The sequence below is a fragment of the Tenebrio molitor genome, chromosome 9 (genome assembly GCF_963966145.1).
Source record: "Tenebrio molitor chromosome 9, icTenMoli1.1, whole genome shotgun sequence".
NCBI lineage: Eukaryota > Metazoa > Arthropoda > Insecta > Coleoptera > Tenebrionidae > Tenebrio > Tenebrio molitor.
In genome coordinates, this window is record NC_091054.1 from 14010643 (window position 1) to 14032419 (window position 21777).

Below are 21777 nucleotides of genomic sequence, written 5' to 3' on the forward strand. Positions count from 1 at the left end.
TAACTAAAAGATCGACATTTTAGTGTCATTATCTAACTGTTTAAAAATGCTATCGATAGATGAGACGTATTTTTCATTTTGGCAGTTATACCAGGGAACTAAGAAAGATTGTGATTATTTTTAACAGGTTGGCAATACTTTGGAAATATTACTTTGGCAAAGTTGATGTTTAAATCAAGAGACAGGCACACACAAAACTTATTTCAGCATTTTTGTTAATTAATTGTTTTTAATAATTTACGTAGAAGAGTTCAGTGTTATTTGCAGCAAGATGGATATTATTTCGAATATTTTCACTAATCACTTTCTTTCATATGTTTAATGAATTCAATCAATTAATATTTATCACATATGAAAAAAATTTTTATAGTCACTTGGTACTTGTACCAATGTGCGTATGATGAGTCGACATTAGACTCTACTTGTTAACACTTATTATCTAAGTAGATTTTTGACATTTGTCACTTCACGTTCTACTAATACACTAATTTAATTTATTAAAAAATATTAGATATATTTATTATAACTTTACTTTGTTATTTTGCCTTGACAATATGAATTTAGTTACAGAGGTGGTGCATCATGCATAATTGTGCTATTGTTTTTAAAGACAATTCATAATAACAGTTATCTGGTCTTTCCAAATAATTTCTTTAGGTCGGGGAGTTATAAAGACTGAATTCATATTGGCACATTTTTTTAAACTTTAAACAAACTAACAGATTATAAATGTCTTGTATTCTTGTTTATAAGGAATTGTTAAATTTTTTAACTCATATTAATGTCAAGTTTATTTGCTGAACCAAAACTGTATACCTGCTTCAGGTATACCTACATTTTATTCATAGCACCATTCAATGATTTAGTCTGTTACCATATTATAACACGTGAATATTATGTGATAAATTTTAAATTAATAACACACGGACAGTCTCGACATAATAAGTTAATAATATCCGAAATTAATGACATGCTATTATTCCCTTTAGTAAAATGTAAATTAAGGGTTTGTTTTCAATGGATGTTTACTACCTGTGTTTCAGAACATGCTCGAAGGCTTTTCCAGTCTTGCTGAAACAGCCGCCTTTTATTTTTTGCTTAGTTATTCAACGATTTATACAAAATATTTAAACGAGCAGAAATTATAATTCACAAAACACTATCACTTTTCTGTTTACTAATCAACGGGGACAGATAATTTCATAAATATATTAACATAATAAAAAGAGCCGTAAGCCTAGTTTCATTTTTACATCTGGTGTCTTTTTTGTGAAAATATAACATCTGTTTCTGTGATTTTATCTAACTTTTGTAATATAACTTTATCTTAGAACAACAACTATCATTAATGTAATGACTATGATTATTGTCTAATACTAATATTGTATTAATATGGCATAAATTTAAATAGGTAATTTTAATTGTAAAGTCGTAAGGAATTTGTAATTTTTAACAAAAGGTCTTGATGTGTTATACAAGGACATTATTTATACTAAGTTTAAGTGTATTTTGTTATTATTTTCTTTCGTTCTACATATTTTATATCTCTACAATTTTTAGGACGTAAATTTTAAATCTAAAAATATCTTACTTGTATTATTATTAAACAAATAAGAGGTATGTATTAAACAAACACATGAAATGAAGAAATTAAAGTAAGTAAAGGTCCATTTTTTTCTGCTTTCTTAAACGTAGAAATATGAATAGAAATGATATGATATAACGATTGTGTCTAGATACCTACCATGAACGAATAATAATATTTTGAATGATAATTTTGTTGGGAATTTTTAACATACCTGAAATGGCATAAATAATATTTTTTGTAGCATTTAAAAATCATTATTAACTTTTGTCATAAAAAATTAAAAGTATGACATTCCACTTTTAAAATTTTTGATTGGTAGTAAAATATCTGATTTATTGTTCATTAAAAGAGCTTCTTGTTCAATAAATGTTCCACAACAATTTAAATTTCATTTGTTTGTATATTATGCAAATATAATTCTACATCTAAAATATTACAATGTTATTACAAACCAGTTCCTTCACATGTTATGTGAGTTCCACCTGATATTATCTTTAATGGTCTCATCAAAACATATTTTGAAATCTAAAAAAAAAATACCTTACAATATTTTATTTTACCACAATATTTTCAAAGAAGTAGTTTACCTACCAGAAACACAAAAGTTATTCATTTCCAGACGATTCCACTGAACAACACGATCTTTACTCACTTTCCCGCACGAAAAAACCTTTTAAAATAATTTCTTTCGTGCAAGCTCAGCTGTTAAAAGCCTCTCGTGTTATCATCCAGTCGTCGTTTTCATTTGCGGCCGAATCGACAATCCTGCCGATAAAAGTGCATCAACAACTCCTCCAAGAATCCGTAATAAATCTCTTTTACACTCGGTTAAGTCGACCATGTATCGGTGTCAAAGTTTTATTGTGGCCATCTCTTCAATTTATCAGTTTAACACCTCTATTTACTCGGCTTGTTGGTCGTGTTGTAGACATCATGTGGGGTCCCATTTTTAAACCGTATTGCACTTACCAGGTGCGAAGAATAGTTCTTAATCCTCCGGATCACGCTAATAGATGGAGTGCTATCGAACTGGCAATTAAAATGGGATTTCGACGTGTGTGGCCACGATTTATACATTTTGTATTCGAAGAAACGTGCAAAATCGACGATTATTCGTTGTTCTGCTTTGTAGTACAAGTAAATGGAGGTGAGGTACTCTGCATCTCTTTCACCTACTACATAAGAACGCAATTTTCGTGGTGGTGAATGATTTTTAATCCGCCGGTACTGTACCTACTGTGTACAGTACTTGCGCAAGGTTTTGACATTATTTAATTACATTAAAATACACTACAGGCCAGTTTATAAAAAGAGAATTGAATACAGTGTGCAACCAAATGATTTTCATCTAGTTTGCTTTGGAATTTTTGCACATGTAAATATTCCTGCACCGCTCTACTTTTTTTTTGAAGTGCCGAAGTATTAGTTCTGTCAATAAATGTCATCAATCGAATTGACAATTGTTACAATTTACTAAATTGAATTAACAAACGTTCGTGGCCACTTTGAACACAAGCTGCGACTTGCTTTTGTTAGCTCCTTTTCAACTTTGCATTCATATCATCCCTTCGCAATAAATCACATTTGGAATTTGGATATATATTTTGAGGTTAGGCTTTCTTTTTTTTGTAGAGTGGCATTTCGTACAGTCTATTTTTTAATCAAAGAACCATGACCTGTTGATTTAGGTTTGCAAATATAAAATTTTACTAAATTTGGAGAATTTAATGATATCTATTGGCTATACCCACCAGCGCCTGTCATTTTTAATGCTCTTGAAAATACGCAAACTCGCATTTAAAATTTGAATGTGTCCTGGAAATACTTCGCAAAGTAAGACATTTATTAAACTCTCAAATTAGTTGTTATTAATTGTTATTAACTTTATTACCATGCTGTGCTACTAAAATCTCTAATAACCTCAATTTTTATATGATGAGATTTTTTACCCTAGGTCAAAAGTGTGCAATGTTGTCACCTCTATTTTGGGTGTAAATTGCGGTGTTGTGGTTCTTTGATTAAAAAACAAACTATATTTTTGCAAGGGTAATGCAAAGGTAACTAGATGAAAATCGTTTTATTCCACACTGTGTTTAATTCGAATTAAATTTTAATGCGCGATTAACCCATGAATCCGAAACTTCGATTGGTTCAATCTGATCACGTGTTCAGTTAATCCCGCATTTGATTACGTTTAACTTAATTTCACTTCTGTAAACTGACCCTACATTTTAACAAAGTGTGGCGAAAGTAAAATTTAGATGAGGTGAAGATTGCAAATTATGCGTTCGAATAATCTAAAATCAAAATTAATTAAATATTCTTGTATCATTTATTGAAATAAAAATCTCGTACTACTATGATGGTAAATTTTGCTTTGTTTCGTCTTATAAAATATTTGTGGTTTTGGTGGTGATTTAAGATAATTTTAATTTACTTTTATAAACATGTAAATGCTTTTTAGCGCTGACAACGAAATCACTTAATTAATTAATCATTTAAATAAAGTAAAAAAAATCCTACTTCACAGAACCAGGTCGAAAAGTGTCATCAAGAACTTCATTGCCGTTTTTAAAATTTCTTTAAGATATCTCTTTTACATAATACAAAAGTTGATCAATAAAATTATGTTGCGCAAATAATTGTTTTTCTTGAAAAAAAAAAAATGGTATGCTACTATAATTTTCTTCAACAAGTTTATCAGTCACAACGCAAACATTCACAAAGGTAAATTTAGCCGTTAGATAGTTCCGACAGTTGTAATACATTTTAGTTAAAACGTGTTGTAGCTTTTTAAACTCGTCATAATTTCATAAATTAAAAAATCATCCATCTAGCTAGAGAATCAATGAGAGGATAAAATGAGATAAACGAACCAAAATTTTTAAATTTAAAATGTAAAAAAAAGTAGCTACTGCAATATTTATTATAACTAAAACAACAAACATTGGAATGATCACAAATTAAAGTTAAAGTAAGTAGAAATTATTTTGTCCTCTAATTCTGACAGATTTCATGATGAAAAATGAAAAGATACAGAGCAACTTGTTCTTATTACTATTGTAGGGAACTATACTTCCTTTTCCTTCCTTGTCTCTTTCATTAAAGTATCTACTACCTAATCAGAAAACTCCAGTGACATTTGCACTTTTAAAAATGTACTTACCACCTAATATTTTAATTGACTGTACATAGGACCTAATCATCCTAGTACCGATCCAAATTTCAAAATATTATCATTAATTATATCATTTTGGGAAGCTCGAAATTTTAAAAATGTCGGGAGTGTTGTGAATGGGTTATACTAGATCTGATTAGAAAATTTTCTTTTGTTATCTTTCTGTACCCATACCGGCTTTTACTTTTTCTTAAAAGATGTGTCTGATCAAAGTAAAATTTATAAATTGAAGTAATTCATGTGAATGCATTCTAAGATGTATCTTTATCGGACGAGGCGAATTGTCTTCCAGAACGGCACAGGTAGTTTTTCCAAGAGGTGAGTTGTCTCCTAATAAGAGGCGAATTGTCTCCCACTCAAATTAACCCTATGCAGTAATAATCTTCGTATTTCTAAGTGAAGATATTAAGTGTTTATTCCAAATTTAATGCAGGTTTCTTTGTTTCGCTAAAAAAATATTTTTCTATTTATGGATATCCTCATAATTTTTAAAATGACACTTCCGAGCATATGAAACAAAAATTAATAAACATAAAACTAGTAATGGAAGTTATACTTTCTTTGAATTTGTGAAAAAGATGTCCTATTATTTCCGTGATAATAAACAATTAAATATTATTTTTTGTTCGACACTGTCAGAATTTGAGAATTTTCTCCTGTGTGAACGGATTTTGATAAATGTCACAAGTTGTCGAAACGAAACGTCAAGCTAATTTTAAAGATTTTAAGCGATTTGGAGCCTTTAAGGGGCTCGTCGAACAAAAAAACGTTGTATTCAACTCGTTCGTGTGTAAATTGGGCCTTTTTTGGCACTCGTGGGCCTTTAAAAGGCTCGTTTCACTCGCGTTTAAAAATGGCCCACTTGTGAGAAAAAAGGCCCAATTTACACACGAACTCATTAAATAAACTACTATTATAAATATGTATTAGAAGTACATTTTTATATGTATATTTGTATTCTTGAAGTTGTATTTTTTATTATAATTATAACTTTGAATTATACAGCATGTTTTCTAGAATTTTTATTTGTTTGTCCCTCCTTAAAAATTATCTACCAGTTATTTCAATGCATCCAACTGCAATTAGTGTATCAAGTCGTAATCCTAATGCCTTTACCATAAGCACGGAAGACAACTCGCCTCTAATCCTTTTGCAAGACTTAGGAAAAAAGGACCTGACCTACTTTTAAAATTAAAAGAAGTTTAAGAAAATGTAACTAAGCAAGTTATTTTTCATTATCATTTGAAAAATATTCTTTCATTAGATTGTCAACCAGAGTGTGTGAAGAGGATAAAATTTATTGAGTGTTTAAAAAAAATATATTCAGTCAATTTATTATTCACAAATATAAACGGATTTTAAAGAAACTAAAAAGAAATGTGCATGTTCAAGAAACAAAGTGGAAAGATAATTGAGAATATCGTATCTGATGTCTCCCACAAAGGCCTCAATATATTAAATAATCTAATAGTAGTTTATTTGAAGAGTTCTTGTGTAAATTGGGGTTTTTTGACACAAGTGGGCCAGTTTAAAACGCGAGTGAAACGAGCGTTTTAAAGGCCCACGAGTGTCAAAAAAGCCCAATTGACACACGAACGAGTTGAATACAACGTTTTTTTGTTCGACGAGCCCCTTAATCCTTAAAGGTTCCAAATCGCTTAAAATCTTTAAAATTAGCTTGAGGTTTCGTTTTGACAAGTGATGACATTTATCAAAATGCGTTCACATAGGAGAAAATTCTCAAATTCTGACAGTGTCAAACAAAAAATGTTCACGTAGGTCGTGGAAAACAGTTAGAATGTTGGAATATTTTATTGGAGTAATGAATGAGTTTTTTTGAATGATTTTATTTTCCAAGGCACATTTGAAAATATTTTTCCTATTGAATATTGTACAATTTGTCAAAAAAAAAAAAATCAAAAATAGGGTCCTTTTATAAAATCATATTAAAAGCACTAACTTTTAGAGTGATTTATTTCGTTTGTTTTGTTTATTGAAATCGGATAATAAATAACGAAGTTATGATCTGACGTGATTTTTAGGAGACTTTATAGTGCTATCCGTATAACATCCTGGTAATTAAACTGTAAGGAAATCTTTTGACTAAACTATTATAATATCCTTGTAACGGATCTGAACAGATCTTTTAATGTTACTATTAATGATTATTGAGCAATCAAAATCAACACAGTAATTAAATAATTGCTACTAAATTATACATATAATTAATAATTAACAAATTTATAGGCAATTTATTAATTTTATAAGAGATTTAGGTATTCTGTATTTAAAGTTCCTTTGCGTCTTGTTATATTCCAAAATGTAACAAACGTATCGCAAAATCATTTTACAATATCTAAATGTCTTTCAAAAATAATTCAAAACCTATTTCCACTCACTTAACGGTTTTGACACGTTCGGTAAGGTCACAAAAATGGCTTCTTGAAGCTGTATATTAACCACGATCGATACTTTGAAATTCCACTGAATTAGTTGATCTTGCAGTAAAATTTTATGAAGTTGACCAAATTGTGTCGCGAAAAATAAATGCCCATTAATATTTCAAGAGATTTTTAAAAACGTGTACAGTGTGTTCGGTATCGGCGCGCCGCCTCGCTGTATATCATGACCTAAGTACTTCTAATGGCCGTTGCGTCTGTATAAATTATATTTGTGCAAAGTACAAACACAGCCAATAAATTGTGAGCAGGGCCCGAGTTTATGCGGTTTGTTTGGCGTAGGAAATATCATACGCTTTCAAAGGTATATTTTATAGTGACGTGTGTTTCACATTGTGGGAGATTTATGGAATGGGTTTGCGATATATTATGGAAATTAACTGACGAGAGCCGTGTACACCCAAGATATACTCACTGCTCACCGGTGTGATATCCGGTATCTTATTTATTCATTCAACAATTTTCGGAAGATATTTATCACCATCGCGGCGAACCCATCGCCACTCCTACGAATAATCCACCATCATCTTGAAGAATTTTATTACAAGCTAAATTAATTTACAGAACAATATTTACAACAAATAAAAAAAAAACAACAATCAAGAACCACCCCGCCCTCGTCACTTTTTATCCTTGCTCATGATCGAGTCTATACTGAAGTTTTGGTTGGCATTAGTCATGGTCGCCGAAGAGCTCGTGCCGAGATTATGGGTCAAGCTATGCCTCCTCAGATCACAGTTCCTTCGAAACACCTTCCCACATGCCGAACAGTTGTAAGGTTTGATGTCCGTGTGAGTGAGCAGATGGGTCTTGAGGTTCGACCGTTGATTGAAAGACCTGCTACACACCGGACACTTGTGCGGAGACTCTTCCATGTGGAGGATTTTGTGGACGGCGAGGGTGCGGGATTGGCAGAAACCCTTGCCGCATTCCGTGCACTTGAAGGGCTTTTCTTTGCTGTGTATATACCTGAAAGAAGCAAATATTGTCAGATTGAGTCACAATACCGCTATTCTATTCCTAAAACTATCTTAATTGTTCTGATCGTAAGAATAAAGAGAAACGTTTTCTTTAATTTATAATTAGTCGTTCATGTTATACGATTAGAAAATGTTATTCGAGAAACTTTTACTACTTACTTTGTAATAACTTTGCAACAAAAGTAAGATAAGTATAGTGTTGTAAGCAAGATATTATGTACAACGGAAACTAAAATATTTTGTATGCATAATTGTTTCAAACGTCGAGTATCTGTTCTAATTCTTTTAATTCCTGTTTTGTCTTAAACTCTTCATACATTAACAACACTTGGACTGTTAAAAGCAAAATTGTAGTTGTTATGTTGGTTAATTCACTAGATATTTTCATATTAATCAGTTGGTATTCATAATTTTTCAAATTATTTATCTGTTTATATTTGACATTGTCAAATAACTTGCAATTCAATTCAATAACGAACTAGGGTGGTTTTGTTCGCGGAAGAGCTATAGCAAATTGTTATCTGTATTTCATTTAAAGATTTCCTTCATAAATAAATTTATAATAAAATATAATCTAATAGTAGATTATGCACCGAGGGAGTGAAGTGAATGATTTTTACCCGAGGTGCAGTACAAAGCACTGAGGGTAAAAATAATTTACTCCCGAGGTGCGTATACTATTTTTTTCACGACCCAACGATTTTATCTGAAAAAAAGCCGAAAATTTGTAAATTATCTTTAACTGTCAAGCTAAGTTTAAGTGTCATGTTGACAGTTAAAAATAATTTTTAAACTTTCGGCTTTTTTCAATTAAAATTGTTGGGTTGTGCAAAAAATAGTATAGGCACCTCGGGAGTGCACGATTAATGCCTTCGGTGCTTTGTTGGACACTCGGGCTTCTCCATCGGGCTGCAAAGTGCACCTCGGATAAAAAAGAAAATTAATAGGAAATACATATGTATCAGAAAAGGTTGAGTTACCTATGCTTTTTACCCAAGGGGAAAAAGCGCCACTTTACTCCATACAATCAAGGAGTAAGGTTGCTCATTTCATTATGTAGAGGTCGTGCAAAGACGTATTTTGTTACTGGAGTTGACGTGTCTATTCTAGAGACAAAATTTTATAACCAAATGCAGTCAAAACAAATATTTCATTTTGACAGTTCAGGAGTTCCGTTATATTCCACATCCGGCATAACCAAAAATCTCAAGTTAAAAATCCGGCCAGTGCCAATTACGATACAAAAAACACCAGTACTTTTCAATTGTTTCATTGCCAACAGACTCAGTCATTGTTGATCACGCTGTATAATATTGCATGAAACAAATTAGATGAGCTGGTTTATTGCATGTAACGAGCGTTTAAAAAATTTTGTAGTCAAATAGACTGTGGCGTTCTCTCTGTTTTACAAACTGATGTCTTTTTAATTGGTATGCTTTGGTATTTCCTTCAGATACATAATCTCCCTTTGATCACCATTTTATTGTAAATTAAATAATTTAAAGAATAAAACCAGGAAAACTACCTCTGTGTACAATAAAAAGAACTGTTTTTAGCGAAACAAATAATTCACAGTACTGCTTGTTCACTGAATAAATGACGTTTGACATCTATGGTTTGCAAGCTGATGAAGCTACGTAATACGTTAACGTATAGAAAAACAACCACCAGACCATTTTACCACACATTTTTTGAAGACGGTTTTTCAAGTGTATATTTTCAGTTATTTCAATGCTATTGAAGATGCTGTATTGCAATTCTGTAAATATTTACATCAAGAACCTTAACATACATATATTGTTAGAGTTTGATTCTCAAATAAGTTAAGACAAGCAAAATAGCTAACAAAGAACAGTTAAAATAAAAATTTCACATGCAAACTTATACAGGATTGTAGTCCAAACAGGCGTAAAAACTGAATGTAAAAAGTATGGTTGCCGCTCCATATAAAAAACATCAAAATGATATGAATAAAAGTGAGTAGGTACATACCGTTCACACACAGGAGTTAAATTGGGTGCAAAAAAAAATAAATAAAAGCCCCATCACCTCCTAAAAAATGACAGTGACAGCGACAAAAATTTATAGTTCACATGAAAGCTGCAAAAATTTCGTAACATGGGCATGGCCTGCTTCGACTACAATAATTTATAATAACCCTGTATAACTTATTCAGGTTTTTCTAACTGTTTCACTTCTTTGTGATTTTTTTTTAGATTTATCGAGATATTTTATTTCAAACAATGAATTTTTTGAATAATTTGTGTCAATTGAAAAAAAGATAATTAGTAGCTTTAGTATCGGGTGTTCATTAAAATTTCCCGTCAAAGTTGTCGTTGAAGAATCGATTGTGGACGCACCACAGTCAGTCTGTCATCAACTTGCAGATTAAAAACACAAACAACGCAAAAAGTGAGATTAGATTTAAACAGTTTTATCACAGTTTTAATCCGCGGTGCGTTCAAAATCGATTCTCAAACGCCAACTTTGACGGGAAATTTTAATGAACACCGGATAGAGAAGCGATATTAAATTTAAATTAGCACTTTGAAACAGAAAGAATATTGAAAAGCTGATCATTCGTTGAAGAACTCACAATGTTTTGAATATTTTATCATTGAATTAAATCACGAATCACTTAAAAGTTGTTTTAAAATAAATCTTTTTTTTATTTTTATTAACATTTTTAAAAGACACTCTCAGCTTGCAAGGATATGCAGTTCCATACCTTGTTTTAAATAATAAAATAAGATTAGTAAGAAAGTAAAAAAGATCGATATTTTCACTAATAACGAAACATTGTAAAAATTGAAGTTTTTCACTTTGCGATTTAATTTTAAATATGTAATTTAAATTTTTTATTAAAAAAAAATTAATGGATGGTAGCAACTAAATCTTATAAGACATTACTCCTTATCGTATGTTAGTTTGTTAGATTTTGATCATTTTCATCTAAACCGAATCTTGACCGAATCTTTTTAAGCAAATTTTTAATTCAACTGCTTAAATGTCAAAAAATGCTTCACTCACTTAAAAATTATAACGTTTGTGGAAATATTATCTTATTTTACCTATTCAGCAACACATTTTCTATCAATTGTAATTCTGAAAAGAAAAGAGATACTGTTGAAAATCGCATTCATAAATCTACTATCCAATGAGAAACCTACGTTGTTATAACCATGGATACATAAAATATTTCTGGAAAGAATTTTTATAAATAAAAGTTCAAATTCTACAGTCTTGATATTTTTAAAAAACTTTAGATAAATTTCTTGTTCTTCACTGATGGTTAATGTAGTCATGGGATTTTCTTCCGGAATATCCCTCTGTATGGATTCATATCCTGATTCTGACTGCTGACTTTGTCAGCAACGCACCCAAAAAATTTTCGGGTAGAATCTATGCATCGGGATGTTATAAGTGACTAATTTAGAATTGCCAATTTAATTTATATTTTAGAAGTTTTAAAGTGACGCAGATATTATACGTGATTAGAACACAAGCATTTGACTCTAGCAGCTGTTATTCTAAATTGCAGCGGTTTTTGTGAAAATCATATTATCCGCAAGGCTATTGTAGCAGCAAATAGAAGTTAACAACCTTTTAGTGACCAGACTAGGGGAGTGCGGAACTATAATTTATATGGGCCCGTCCCTATCATCAACATCCGTTGGAGCCGAATGTGTCAACAAATCTTTCAGTATTCAATAAATGTGTGATACCAGATGCAATTATGTATCTGCATTTTTTCTTAACAAATGTGAAATATTACATTACGTTAAACAAGCTGAACAATGTGTGTACGAAAAATTAAATAGTAAAGAAGTATCGTTGTTAATAAGCGAGTTAATTGAGTTAGACACATAATTTGATCGCCCTGTAGGTATAAGAACGGAACATGCCGAAGCATTAAATGCGCCTGTTTAGTACCTTATGACGTTTTAGTGCGGACATTCTTCATATTTAACTAGACGGTAATACCAAAGAAGGCACGTCGATAATAAATACGGAAATATACGATGCATTTGTGATGTTTCATTTTAATTTGCAACATGCAAATTGCGATGAAATCCCGCTTAAATGGTGTTTGTACAAAGGTTTTACTATTGTTGAGTGCTTACGACTAACCACAGACTTGCACACAGCCAGTGAAAGTGTTGTGCAATAACCTAACACAAAGCACAAGTGAAACAGTTTGTTATTAAACGATCGGACGTTGATCACAGAATGGCCGCTTCTTTTTTTTAGGGGAAAACCACGTCTCGATGATGTGCCAAGAATGTTGTTACCAACAAAAAAAAATTACAAAATTTTCCTGGTCCGCTGACGTTTATTGTCATGCATAAATTTATTTGTTTCTTAAAGTTAATGAGTCATGACTAGACTTTGACTGCAAGTATGTAACTTGTTATTAAGAAGCTGTCATCTAGCTCATCCTTTTTTCATCTTAAAATCATTGCAAGGAGTGATTGGCCTCCAAAATGAACCTAATTCTAATTTGTTCCTTTGAGCTAATTCAAAGCGGTAATCTATTTTTTTACAAAGCTAGCAGCAGTCGTATAGCTAATTTGAATATAAAAGTCATCAGGACTAGTTGTACAAAACCCCTTATTAAGGTGAGGAAACATCCAGAGAAAATCATCTCTACCAGACGAAATAAGCGTAACAGACACAAAGTACCTAAATATTCTGAATAGAACAAAAGAAATCATTAAGCAGAACTTTTAAAGGATGCAAAGATGATCTGTTTTAAATGGTTTGTAGAAATAAGTAGACATGAACATTCGCTTAGTCTAGTTTATATAGAATTAAGAATTCTTCTTGGAATTGAATGTGCCAACACAATTTCTGCAACTTATGTTTTGTTTTAAAAAAGCAACAATATTTTCGCATTTTATGCTAATCTATTGTATATGTGCAAAGATTGGGACTCAACGCCTTTGCGAGTCCAATTCAACAGAATTTTAGTTAATAAACTTAAATAAAAGAACCTTTCAATTTAAAAATATTTTTCTAGTTGTACATCGAAAAAGAATAGTGTTTTGCTAGCGTGTAATAACTATTATGCACTTAGATGATCGCAGCACTCACCTACGGCTTGTGCCAGAAACTTTATCCTCGTGCGTAAAAACCATCATTACACACTTACACTTACACACTCTAATACGAGTACACTAAAGAATATTCAAACAGATTTGTGCAATCAGGTCGTGGTTTTCTCTCTTTTCCAAAATATAGTGCCTCTTTTTAGTTGATATTTGACATTACTTCATTTGGATCATAACTTCATTCATGATAAATTAAAGGTTTCAGTTCATTTTACATATATTAGTTCCCAAACTCTTTCAACAGTTCCTGAAATTTGTATTGATGGTAGTCTGCTTCCATTTTTTCGTTCTACACTTCCTGTTACGGCAAATATGTACTTGACAGTTGATGAAGCTACGCCATACCATTTGACAGCAAATTTTTTGACCACACGTTATTTCAATTAAAATAATAGTTAAATAAAAAATATTTTAAAGTAGTTACATAAAAATTATTGAAGAATATGAAATATTGTACCCGTTGTTGTTATTTATTTAAGTGTCAGAAACACAACATCCAATTGGACATTTTATTTTTTTTTATTTCATAATGAAATATGCTTCTGACAGATGAAGTGATGAAGTAATAATTTTAGATTTCCACCATTCTTAGTGTGTTTGGAGAGCATTTGTCAGTTAATGTTTTTCAGCCCAGTGTGACGACCTTGTGTTTATTTTCGAAGTAGATAATTTGATGTTGTCTTCTTAAAAGACCTGCTTTCTTCATATTGAAATAACTCTATTACTAAAAAGTAATATTCATTATTTGTGTATCAGAATTTTAGTGTTGTAGAATTAACATTTTTTTTATATTTCCTGCATCTCTAAACTTTTTTAGGTAAACGGTTTCATTTGGTGAACCTAGGCCCACATAGTTTTCACAAGTTTGTACTGCTAATATATTCATAAGATTATGTTTTAGGAATAAGATAGTTTCTAGTTTTGTTTGAAGACACTATGACAAGCAACATTATCTCAACGGTATATTGTAAGCAGTTAAAAATTTCCATGAAGGAAACTGTCACAATACAATCAGAACAACTTTATTTATTTTTGAAATATTTTCTATGGATTTAAGATAATAATGATAATATTATATTATTACATATTTTTATTTTGGTTTTAATAGGTACTACAATTTGGCATTTCACTGTAGATCTAGAAGATTTCTAGAAGAATATACAGAAGGAAATACGTAAATAAAAAGCGAAAAGGACAAGTAAATAGTCAATTTAAACTAGTGTTTAAGCTTCAAAGGTTAAAGGGGGTCTTCTACCTTTGAACACCGTTTTTCATGGATTCACGTTTTAGTTTTAATCGTATAAAGTTATCGAGATATGTAAGTATGTATCATTTTTTTATTGGCAAAGTAATGATAAACGTAAACAACATTTTTTTATAAAAAATAAAAGAAAACGGCGGCTCCTACAAGCTGCCCAAAATGGCCATGCATTTTTGCGAGGCAAAATTGCCACACGTTTTGGGGAAACTCTATTCATCAGATACAAAAAGTAAATACAAGGTTATGATAAAATAACGCACAAAATTCATAAAACGCACAGTATTAATTTTTGAAAAAAAAAATGCAAAAACACGTCAATCAAGTTTTTTAAATTCTGCGTCTTTTAACATACTTATATGGAAAAAAAATTGGTCAAATTTGTCAAAGTTATGACGTCAATAATATTTTTTCCAAATGGGAATTTGACACAGACCCAGCGATGGTACACTTGGTTGACGGAATTTTCAATAATCTGAGGACTGAGAAGAATCATTTCATGCCGAATTCGTTCTATCAGATCTTGTAAATTATTTGGTCTGTTGATGTAAACCCGACTTTTCCCATAGAAAAAATCAAGAGGGATCAGATCAGGGGACCTAGATGGTCACTCCATTGGTCTACGTCTTCCAATCCACCTTCTTTATAACTGGTTATCTAGAAATCTCCTTACATTAACACCATAATGTGGTGGTGCCCCATCTTCCTGAAAGCAAATGCTGGGATCTAAATTCTGATCATTATTTGGATCAGGAAATGCAGCAATTAAGTCCGGAAGCACTGCCGTACGAAGCTGATCTAAATATCGCTGAGGTGTTAAATTCCCTAATTCACTAATTTTTTGTGGGCGCTGGGTGTGTTTTTTTTGAACCCAGTGACGACTTTTCCGAGCCGAGTAGCCACAATTATGTCGATTTACTTAAATAAAACGTAGCCTGGTCCGAAAATACTACTTACACTACTTAAATGGATTTCTGTCGTAATGCCCCATGGTCATCAGGATTTCACAAAATTCGAAACGTCTATCCGGATCATCTTCTGAGAGGTCATGAACGAGTTGAACTTTTATGAGTGCAGTTTTTCTTTTTTTAAAAGCTTTACCACAAGTGACTGACTAACATTTTCTTGTAAAGCCACTTCTGTTGTACTTGCGTGGGAGTTGTCTTCTAATGATAGCAAAAGATTTAACTTTGTATCGTCGTTTATTGCGTGTCTTCCAGATCTTGAGATATCTCTCACGCTTCCTGTTCCCTTTGCAACAATTCTGCTTACTGTGCTTCTAGCAATTGGAGGTATTACAAAATGGACTTCGTTAAATAAAGCACATGCTTCTTAATGACTTCGAAGTTTATCGCGGTAACCAACCATCATTAGAATGTCTATACGTCCTTTTTCGGTTAAACGAGTCATTATTGGTACGACACTGGGCAAAACGACTAATTTTCACAAGTCACAAACTACTGGATTATAAACAACAACAAATATTTTTGTTTTTTTATTTGTTTTATTAAACCAACTGAAGAAATTGATAAAAACAAATTCTCTTATTAGATATCTATTTGTTTTAATTTTTTAATATGTAGTTCTTTTTAATAATTAAAATCAAGTTTATTTAACCTCTGCTTCAACTAGATTTTTATAATCCAGGAAAATAAGGATTATCAAATAATCTAATTGGAATCGTAGCTTCCCATTTGGAAAAAATATTAATGAGGTCATAACTTTGACAAATTTGACCCATTTTTGTTTTCCATATTTGTTAAAAGACGCATAATTTAAAAAACTGTTAGACGTGTTTTTGCATATTTTTCAAAAATTAATATGTACTGTGCGTTTTATGAATTTTGTGCATTATTTTAGATATCATGGCATTCATGACGCATTGAACAGAATCCCCTTCGGTATCGTCGTACGGAGGCTTTTTTTGATAAATGCAAAATGTTCAAAACGGCGGCGATTTAAAAGAAAAAGGTGCGATTTTTGACAATTTTTTTTTGGATAAAAGAATAGATTAAAAACGCAAAAATTAATGTATCGCGAAAAGTCGCGGTACGACGACCAAATGTAGACCAAATACATAATGAGCTTAATCGGTCCAATGCAGTGCTCAGAATGTGTCGCAATTTTTAAAAAGCCTCTAGATTAAAAATATGCAAAAAAAAATCGACTTTTTAAACCGACAGGGGTAAAAGACTCTCTTAAGGAAGATGTGGTTAGATACCCATATTTTAGTAATGAAATCATGAACATTTCTTTGTTGGAAAAATTTAAATAAAAAATGTAGTTCTCAAGTGAGAGAAAATGTCGGAGTAAAATTATAACTGCATTAATATAATTATTTTCATATTTAATTTACAAACACAATTTACAAAATGTCCTTAAAAGACAGGCACATACAGGTTACAGGATCGCTAAAAAGTATGGATACAGCTAAATATTTTCAGAACGGTTTGGCAGAACTTGTTGAAATTTGGCACACAATTAAAAGTGTTTAAATTCTATCATCTGAGATTTTTTTCAGAAACAATATCACAAGACTTCCCATTTTTTCGGAAAATTTTGATTTTATGACGAAAAGTTTGTTGCTTGGCAATAATACGAGACCCGTTAGGGTCGAGTGGTTTTGCCTAAAGCAACAAACTTTGAGTCTAATAAAATCAAAATTTTCCGAAAAAAAATGGGAAGTCGAGTTATATTTGTCTAGACAAATTCCCGAATGAACAATTTAAACAAACATTCGGAACAACATCACAAAACGGATTAAAGTTTAGTTTATATTCATCGTGGCACTTTTCCTGCAACAATGTACCTGTTGTATTCCAAATTGTTTTCACACTGTTGTTAATATCACTGCTGGAGTCGTTTCTAAAACGATTTTTTAAACCCATTTCGGAAAACATCAAAATAATTTTCTGACATTTTGTTCATTAATTTGTGTTACCAACAAAAACAAAAGCCTTGTCAACGTTGTTTTTCACCGGAAGGGAGATTTTTGTCGGCGGAAGACGCATTTTCTGACCATGACTAGATTTTTCGCGATATTCGGCACACAATTGATCAATATCAACTGTTTTCATAACATAAGGGAATTTGTCAATTTTATAACTTAATTTATTCTGAAGATACAAGGCTAACTTGATTTTTTTTAAATGGCACGGGGGGGTGAAATGTAATACTTTTAAAAAGAGTATTTTTTTGTGAATTTAGTGATGTAACACATGCTTACATCGCCACCATTTTGAAAATCTTTTGTAGCGTAAATTGCGTTTAAACGTTTTATTTATTTTTATTAAAATATACACTGTTTCGATTAAATGTCTAATTTTTACACTTATTATTATCTTTTATTTATTTTTTGGTCAAAATACAGATGGCAAAGAACTAACGATAGATGAAGACAACATTTCCAAGGTTAGATTTTCAAATTTTGTTAATTCGATAATTTTTTATAAGGTTTCGGTTAAAATAAGATATGCATGTGTTACATCACTAAATTCACAAAAAATACTTTTTTTAAAGATATTAAATTTGACCCCTCGTGCCATTTAAAAAAAATCAAGATAGCCTTGTATCTTCAAAATAAATGACAACAATGACAACGATAACGAGCTCTGCTAAACCGTTCTGAAAATATTTAGCTGTATCCATACTTTTTAGCAATCCCGTATCACTGAAACTAAGTGTACCCTGTTTTGCTGTATCACAAATTTCTTTTAATTGAAAATTAAAATTGAATGATTAAATGCATCAGATCGTGCACAAAGTAGGATATACCACGGGACTAAAGTGACTTTTCCTCCCTCTTGCATTTATTGTCCTCGCTGCTCTAATGCAATAAACTTACACTCATATATAGTCAGAATCACGAAGCAATGCGTTTACGTCATCGATGAAGGTTTTGCAGTACCAACTTAAAACTGTAAAACTGCGAATTCTACCGTTCAATTGTTGGTAATTTATATCCCTGAGGATTGGCATGTTGAGGAACTAGTTTTTAGTCAATATACATCATCTTGTTGATCGATAATGATTAAAGCAAATTGTGAGGTTAGAAGAAGTCGTTGCTGTTGTTTAGTGTTCACGTTAATTTAGAGATCCTCATTTCATTGCTTTCCTACGTATAATAAAACAATTCTTTTCAGAGCTAACTTTTGCTTGTGTTTTTACGATCTCTGCAAGTTTCAAAACATTCGAAAATGCCGAATATTCGCGTTGACTAACGCAGATAAACGTAGTAATGTCGTGACGTCATGGATGTGTAACTAATGCCGTACACGCATTGCTTCGTGATTCTGACTATAGGTACTTAGTCCCTCGTGATACAATACACTATTTTAAAAGGATAATAGCAAGATAGTTTTTATTAAACATTGTTTTACATTATAATAATAAATGATTTATATGTATCCACTTGCAACAAAATAATTTTCAATTAAATGTGTTTTTCTAAGTCAAAAAAAAATCTGAAATAGCTTATGTGGGAAAATTATAACTAATCAACTGTGTAGAACACCTGCCAATTCCAATTAATCTTGATAATATTTATAGATAAATTATATTTACAATTTTATCATAATTTTATTCATACAATACCAACTCAAACAAATATGAGTGTGTGTTGTAGAATTTGCTTCGAAGCTCTTATCGCTAGAGATTTATTATCATTTAATGCTGTGCAATTAATACTTTTATGTTGACTACAGTTATATTTGCTTTATATAACTTTACGAAACAAATGATGGTAAAGTACAAACCATTTTTATAAATCAACGCCGAAAAAATTACATCTGAAAATTTTCTTTTGTCTAGTAGAATTGAACAACAAAGTCTTATCTATTTTCATTAGATTGAAGCGGCATCGTAAGTGAAAATGAGTAATTTTTTTCACGTCACCCAGTACATATTATGCTTCATAAAATAGCATTTTTATAACCTCTAAAAACGTTAAACGTACCACCACTAACGTAAATTTTTAACCACAATTGTGTCGTAAATTTCCTTATTCTTCAGTTGTCTTCATAAGGATAAAGTGTACAATAAAGACTTCTACAATCATAAATTGACTCATTGCAACTCGACGTGTTAGATCTAAATTACGCGTGGAAAACAATTGTTTCAAAAGTGTTAAACTTCTAAAGTGTTTTAAAATTGAAAATAGATACCTAGCTAGATTTTATGTTAGAAACGTGAGTACCTACATGTGCTAATAATTTATTTTGGAAACAAGGGCAAATTGAATTAATATTTTTATTAATATTCAGTAAGGTTGTGAAAGTGTAATCACCAATTAATCAAATGTAGATTCAGATTAATGATAATAATCTAATAAAATACCAGCGAAAAGGTCTCATTTGTAAGTCACGGTTGTGGATGGTGAAGTAATGGTGCAAATATGTTGTATTAAAACTTTCATTGAAGGTCAGTGTTTTTCCTTTATCCTGCATTGCATTGTTACTTTTTATTATTTCATAAAAGGAACTTTCCTACCAGAAGTTGTTTAAAAAATGGTCGAACATCTTGATATACGCCATGCAATAAAACACCGGACAAATGGAGTGGGCCGATGTGAATTAACTTATTCAAAGAGGAGCGAAGGTTTTGAATATTTTAATTTAAAAAAAGACAAGCATAATAGGCGAACGGCCAAATTTAAAATATTACTTCAACAGTTCGATTACGGTCGATAAGCTCAGGTGTAAGATACATTTAATAGTCACTTAAATATCAAAGCTTATAGGAACCCGTCGGCAGTCGCATGTAAAACGATACTCGCCTTACACAGACTCGTTCTGGTTCTTCGACACTTAATAAAATTATTATCTGTTGTTCGCCATGGGAACCTTCGAAAATAATCAGGTGCGAAGATCAAATCGTTCTGTTTGTTCGGGGTTACGGCATTTCGGTCCCTCACGAGGGAGGCATCGACTAAAGACGGTCAATAATTACCTATGGTCCCTGAGGTGATCCTGTCTTCGGAACGCCTTGCCGCAGATGTCGCAAGAGTAGGGCCTCTCGTCGGTGTGGGTGCGCTCGTGTATCAACAGATTATAGCTCTTGGTGAACTGTCGACTGCAGAACTTGCAAATAAACTGTTTTTTAGGGCGCGCCGAGCCCTTCTGCCTCGTAGCTACCGTAGTGGAAGCCGTCGCCGTCGAGGCCGTCGTCGTAGAGGTGGCTGCGTTCTGGTACATCGAGTTCATGATCAGACTGGGGTAGCTGGTGTCGACCGGCGACGCCGACAGGTTAGCCAACGTGTCGTCGTTGTCGAGGAGCGCCAGGTCCTCCTCGACCTCCTCGGCGAGGTCCACGTCCTCGGTGAGACTGGTGTTGTCGGCGGCGGACTCGTCGGCGATCTTCGCCGTGTTGGTGGCGATCTTGAGGATGTCGATCCTGGGGGCGTTGTTGTTGACGTTGGCCGACACCGTGGTCAGCTGTTGGAGGGTGAGGTAGGACTCCAAGGCCTGCAGGTTGAGGGCCGCGGCGGCCGCGGAGTTGGCGGGCAGGAGCGCCGCCTGCTGAAGCGAGTTCATCATCGCGTTCTGCAGGGATAGGGCCACGTTCTGGATGGAGCGCTGCAGAAAGTTTTCCTGCAGCATCGCCGTTGCCAGGTTGAACTGCACAGTGGAGTTGATTTCGGCCGGCTTGGGCGACATTTCGGCGCTGTCGCACGGTTGCAAAAGGTTCGGCTCAGTCGAGGTTTGCATTATGCAGGACCTGGGGACATTGGTTGGTCACGCGGTTTTCCAGGAGCAACTCACATCACAGTTTTCTCATTTTCGCCGCCTGATCCAGCATCGAAGTTTCCGCAACACGCGCGCGCACTCTGGCTTAAGCAGTAGACCAACGACTAAGCAAGAGGGCCCTGAACGAGCAGTCAGTTGTTCTTACCTGTGCGCCATCTGGTAACAACCTGACAGAAGAAGACGGACGCATCGAATGCTCCGACTCGACTGATCGGCCGCGACAACCCTCGCATTATCTCTTGTCAACAATGGACGTTCCCCGAACGATCATCTTTTTTTACAGTTTCTGGAAGTCATGAAATTGATTTAGTGTCGCGATATGACGGACATTTATCGGTCACTTTATTAGGCTTCGTGGATTTACATTAATTCAGTCATCCTTTGCGATTTTATGGCCCACTTCGTTTATCTTCACGTCGTGGGAGATACTTTATGAAGATAGCTTTCACCTGAAAGAAAC

At 32.8% G+C, this 21777-nt stretch overlaps 1 protein-coding gene across 1 annotated transcript; it reads right to left on the bottom strand.

The window, feature by feature from the left end:
- Positions 1–7748: 7748 nt before the first annotated feature.
- Positions 7749–21560, bottom strand: LOC138139044 (protein sister of odd and bowel-like). Its single transcript, XM_069059200.1, has 2 exons — positions 20521–21560; positions 7749–8194 (listed from the first exon to the last, which is right to left on the bottom strand). The coding sequence occupies exons 1-2, from the start codon at positions 21276–21278 to the stop codon at positions 7846–7848; spliced, it is 1107 nt and encodes a 368-aa protein (XP_068915301.1). The 5' UTR covers positions 21279–21560; the 3' UTR covers positions 7749–7845.
- Positions 21561–21777: the final 217 nt, after the last annotated feature.

Bases quoted from the DNA above. Each gene is read 5' to 3' on its own strand.
- LOC138139044 (XM_069059200.1), bottom strand. From the start codon at position 21,278: ATGCAAACCTCGACTGAGCCGAACCTTTTGCAACCGTGCGACAGCGCC. The intron at 8,195-20,520 runs GTAATTATTGAC...TGCTTCTTTCAG, and splicing joins GATCACCTCAGGGACCATAG to GTATATACACAGCAAAGAAA.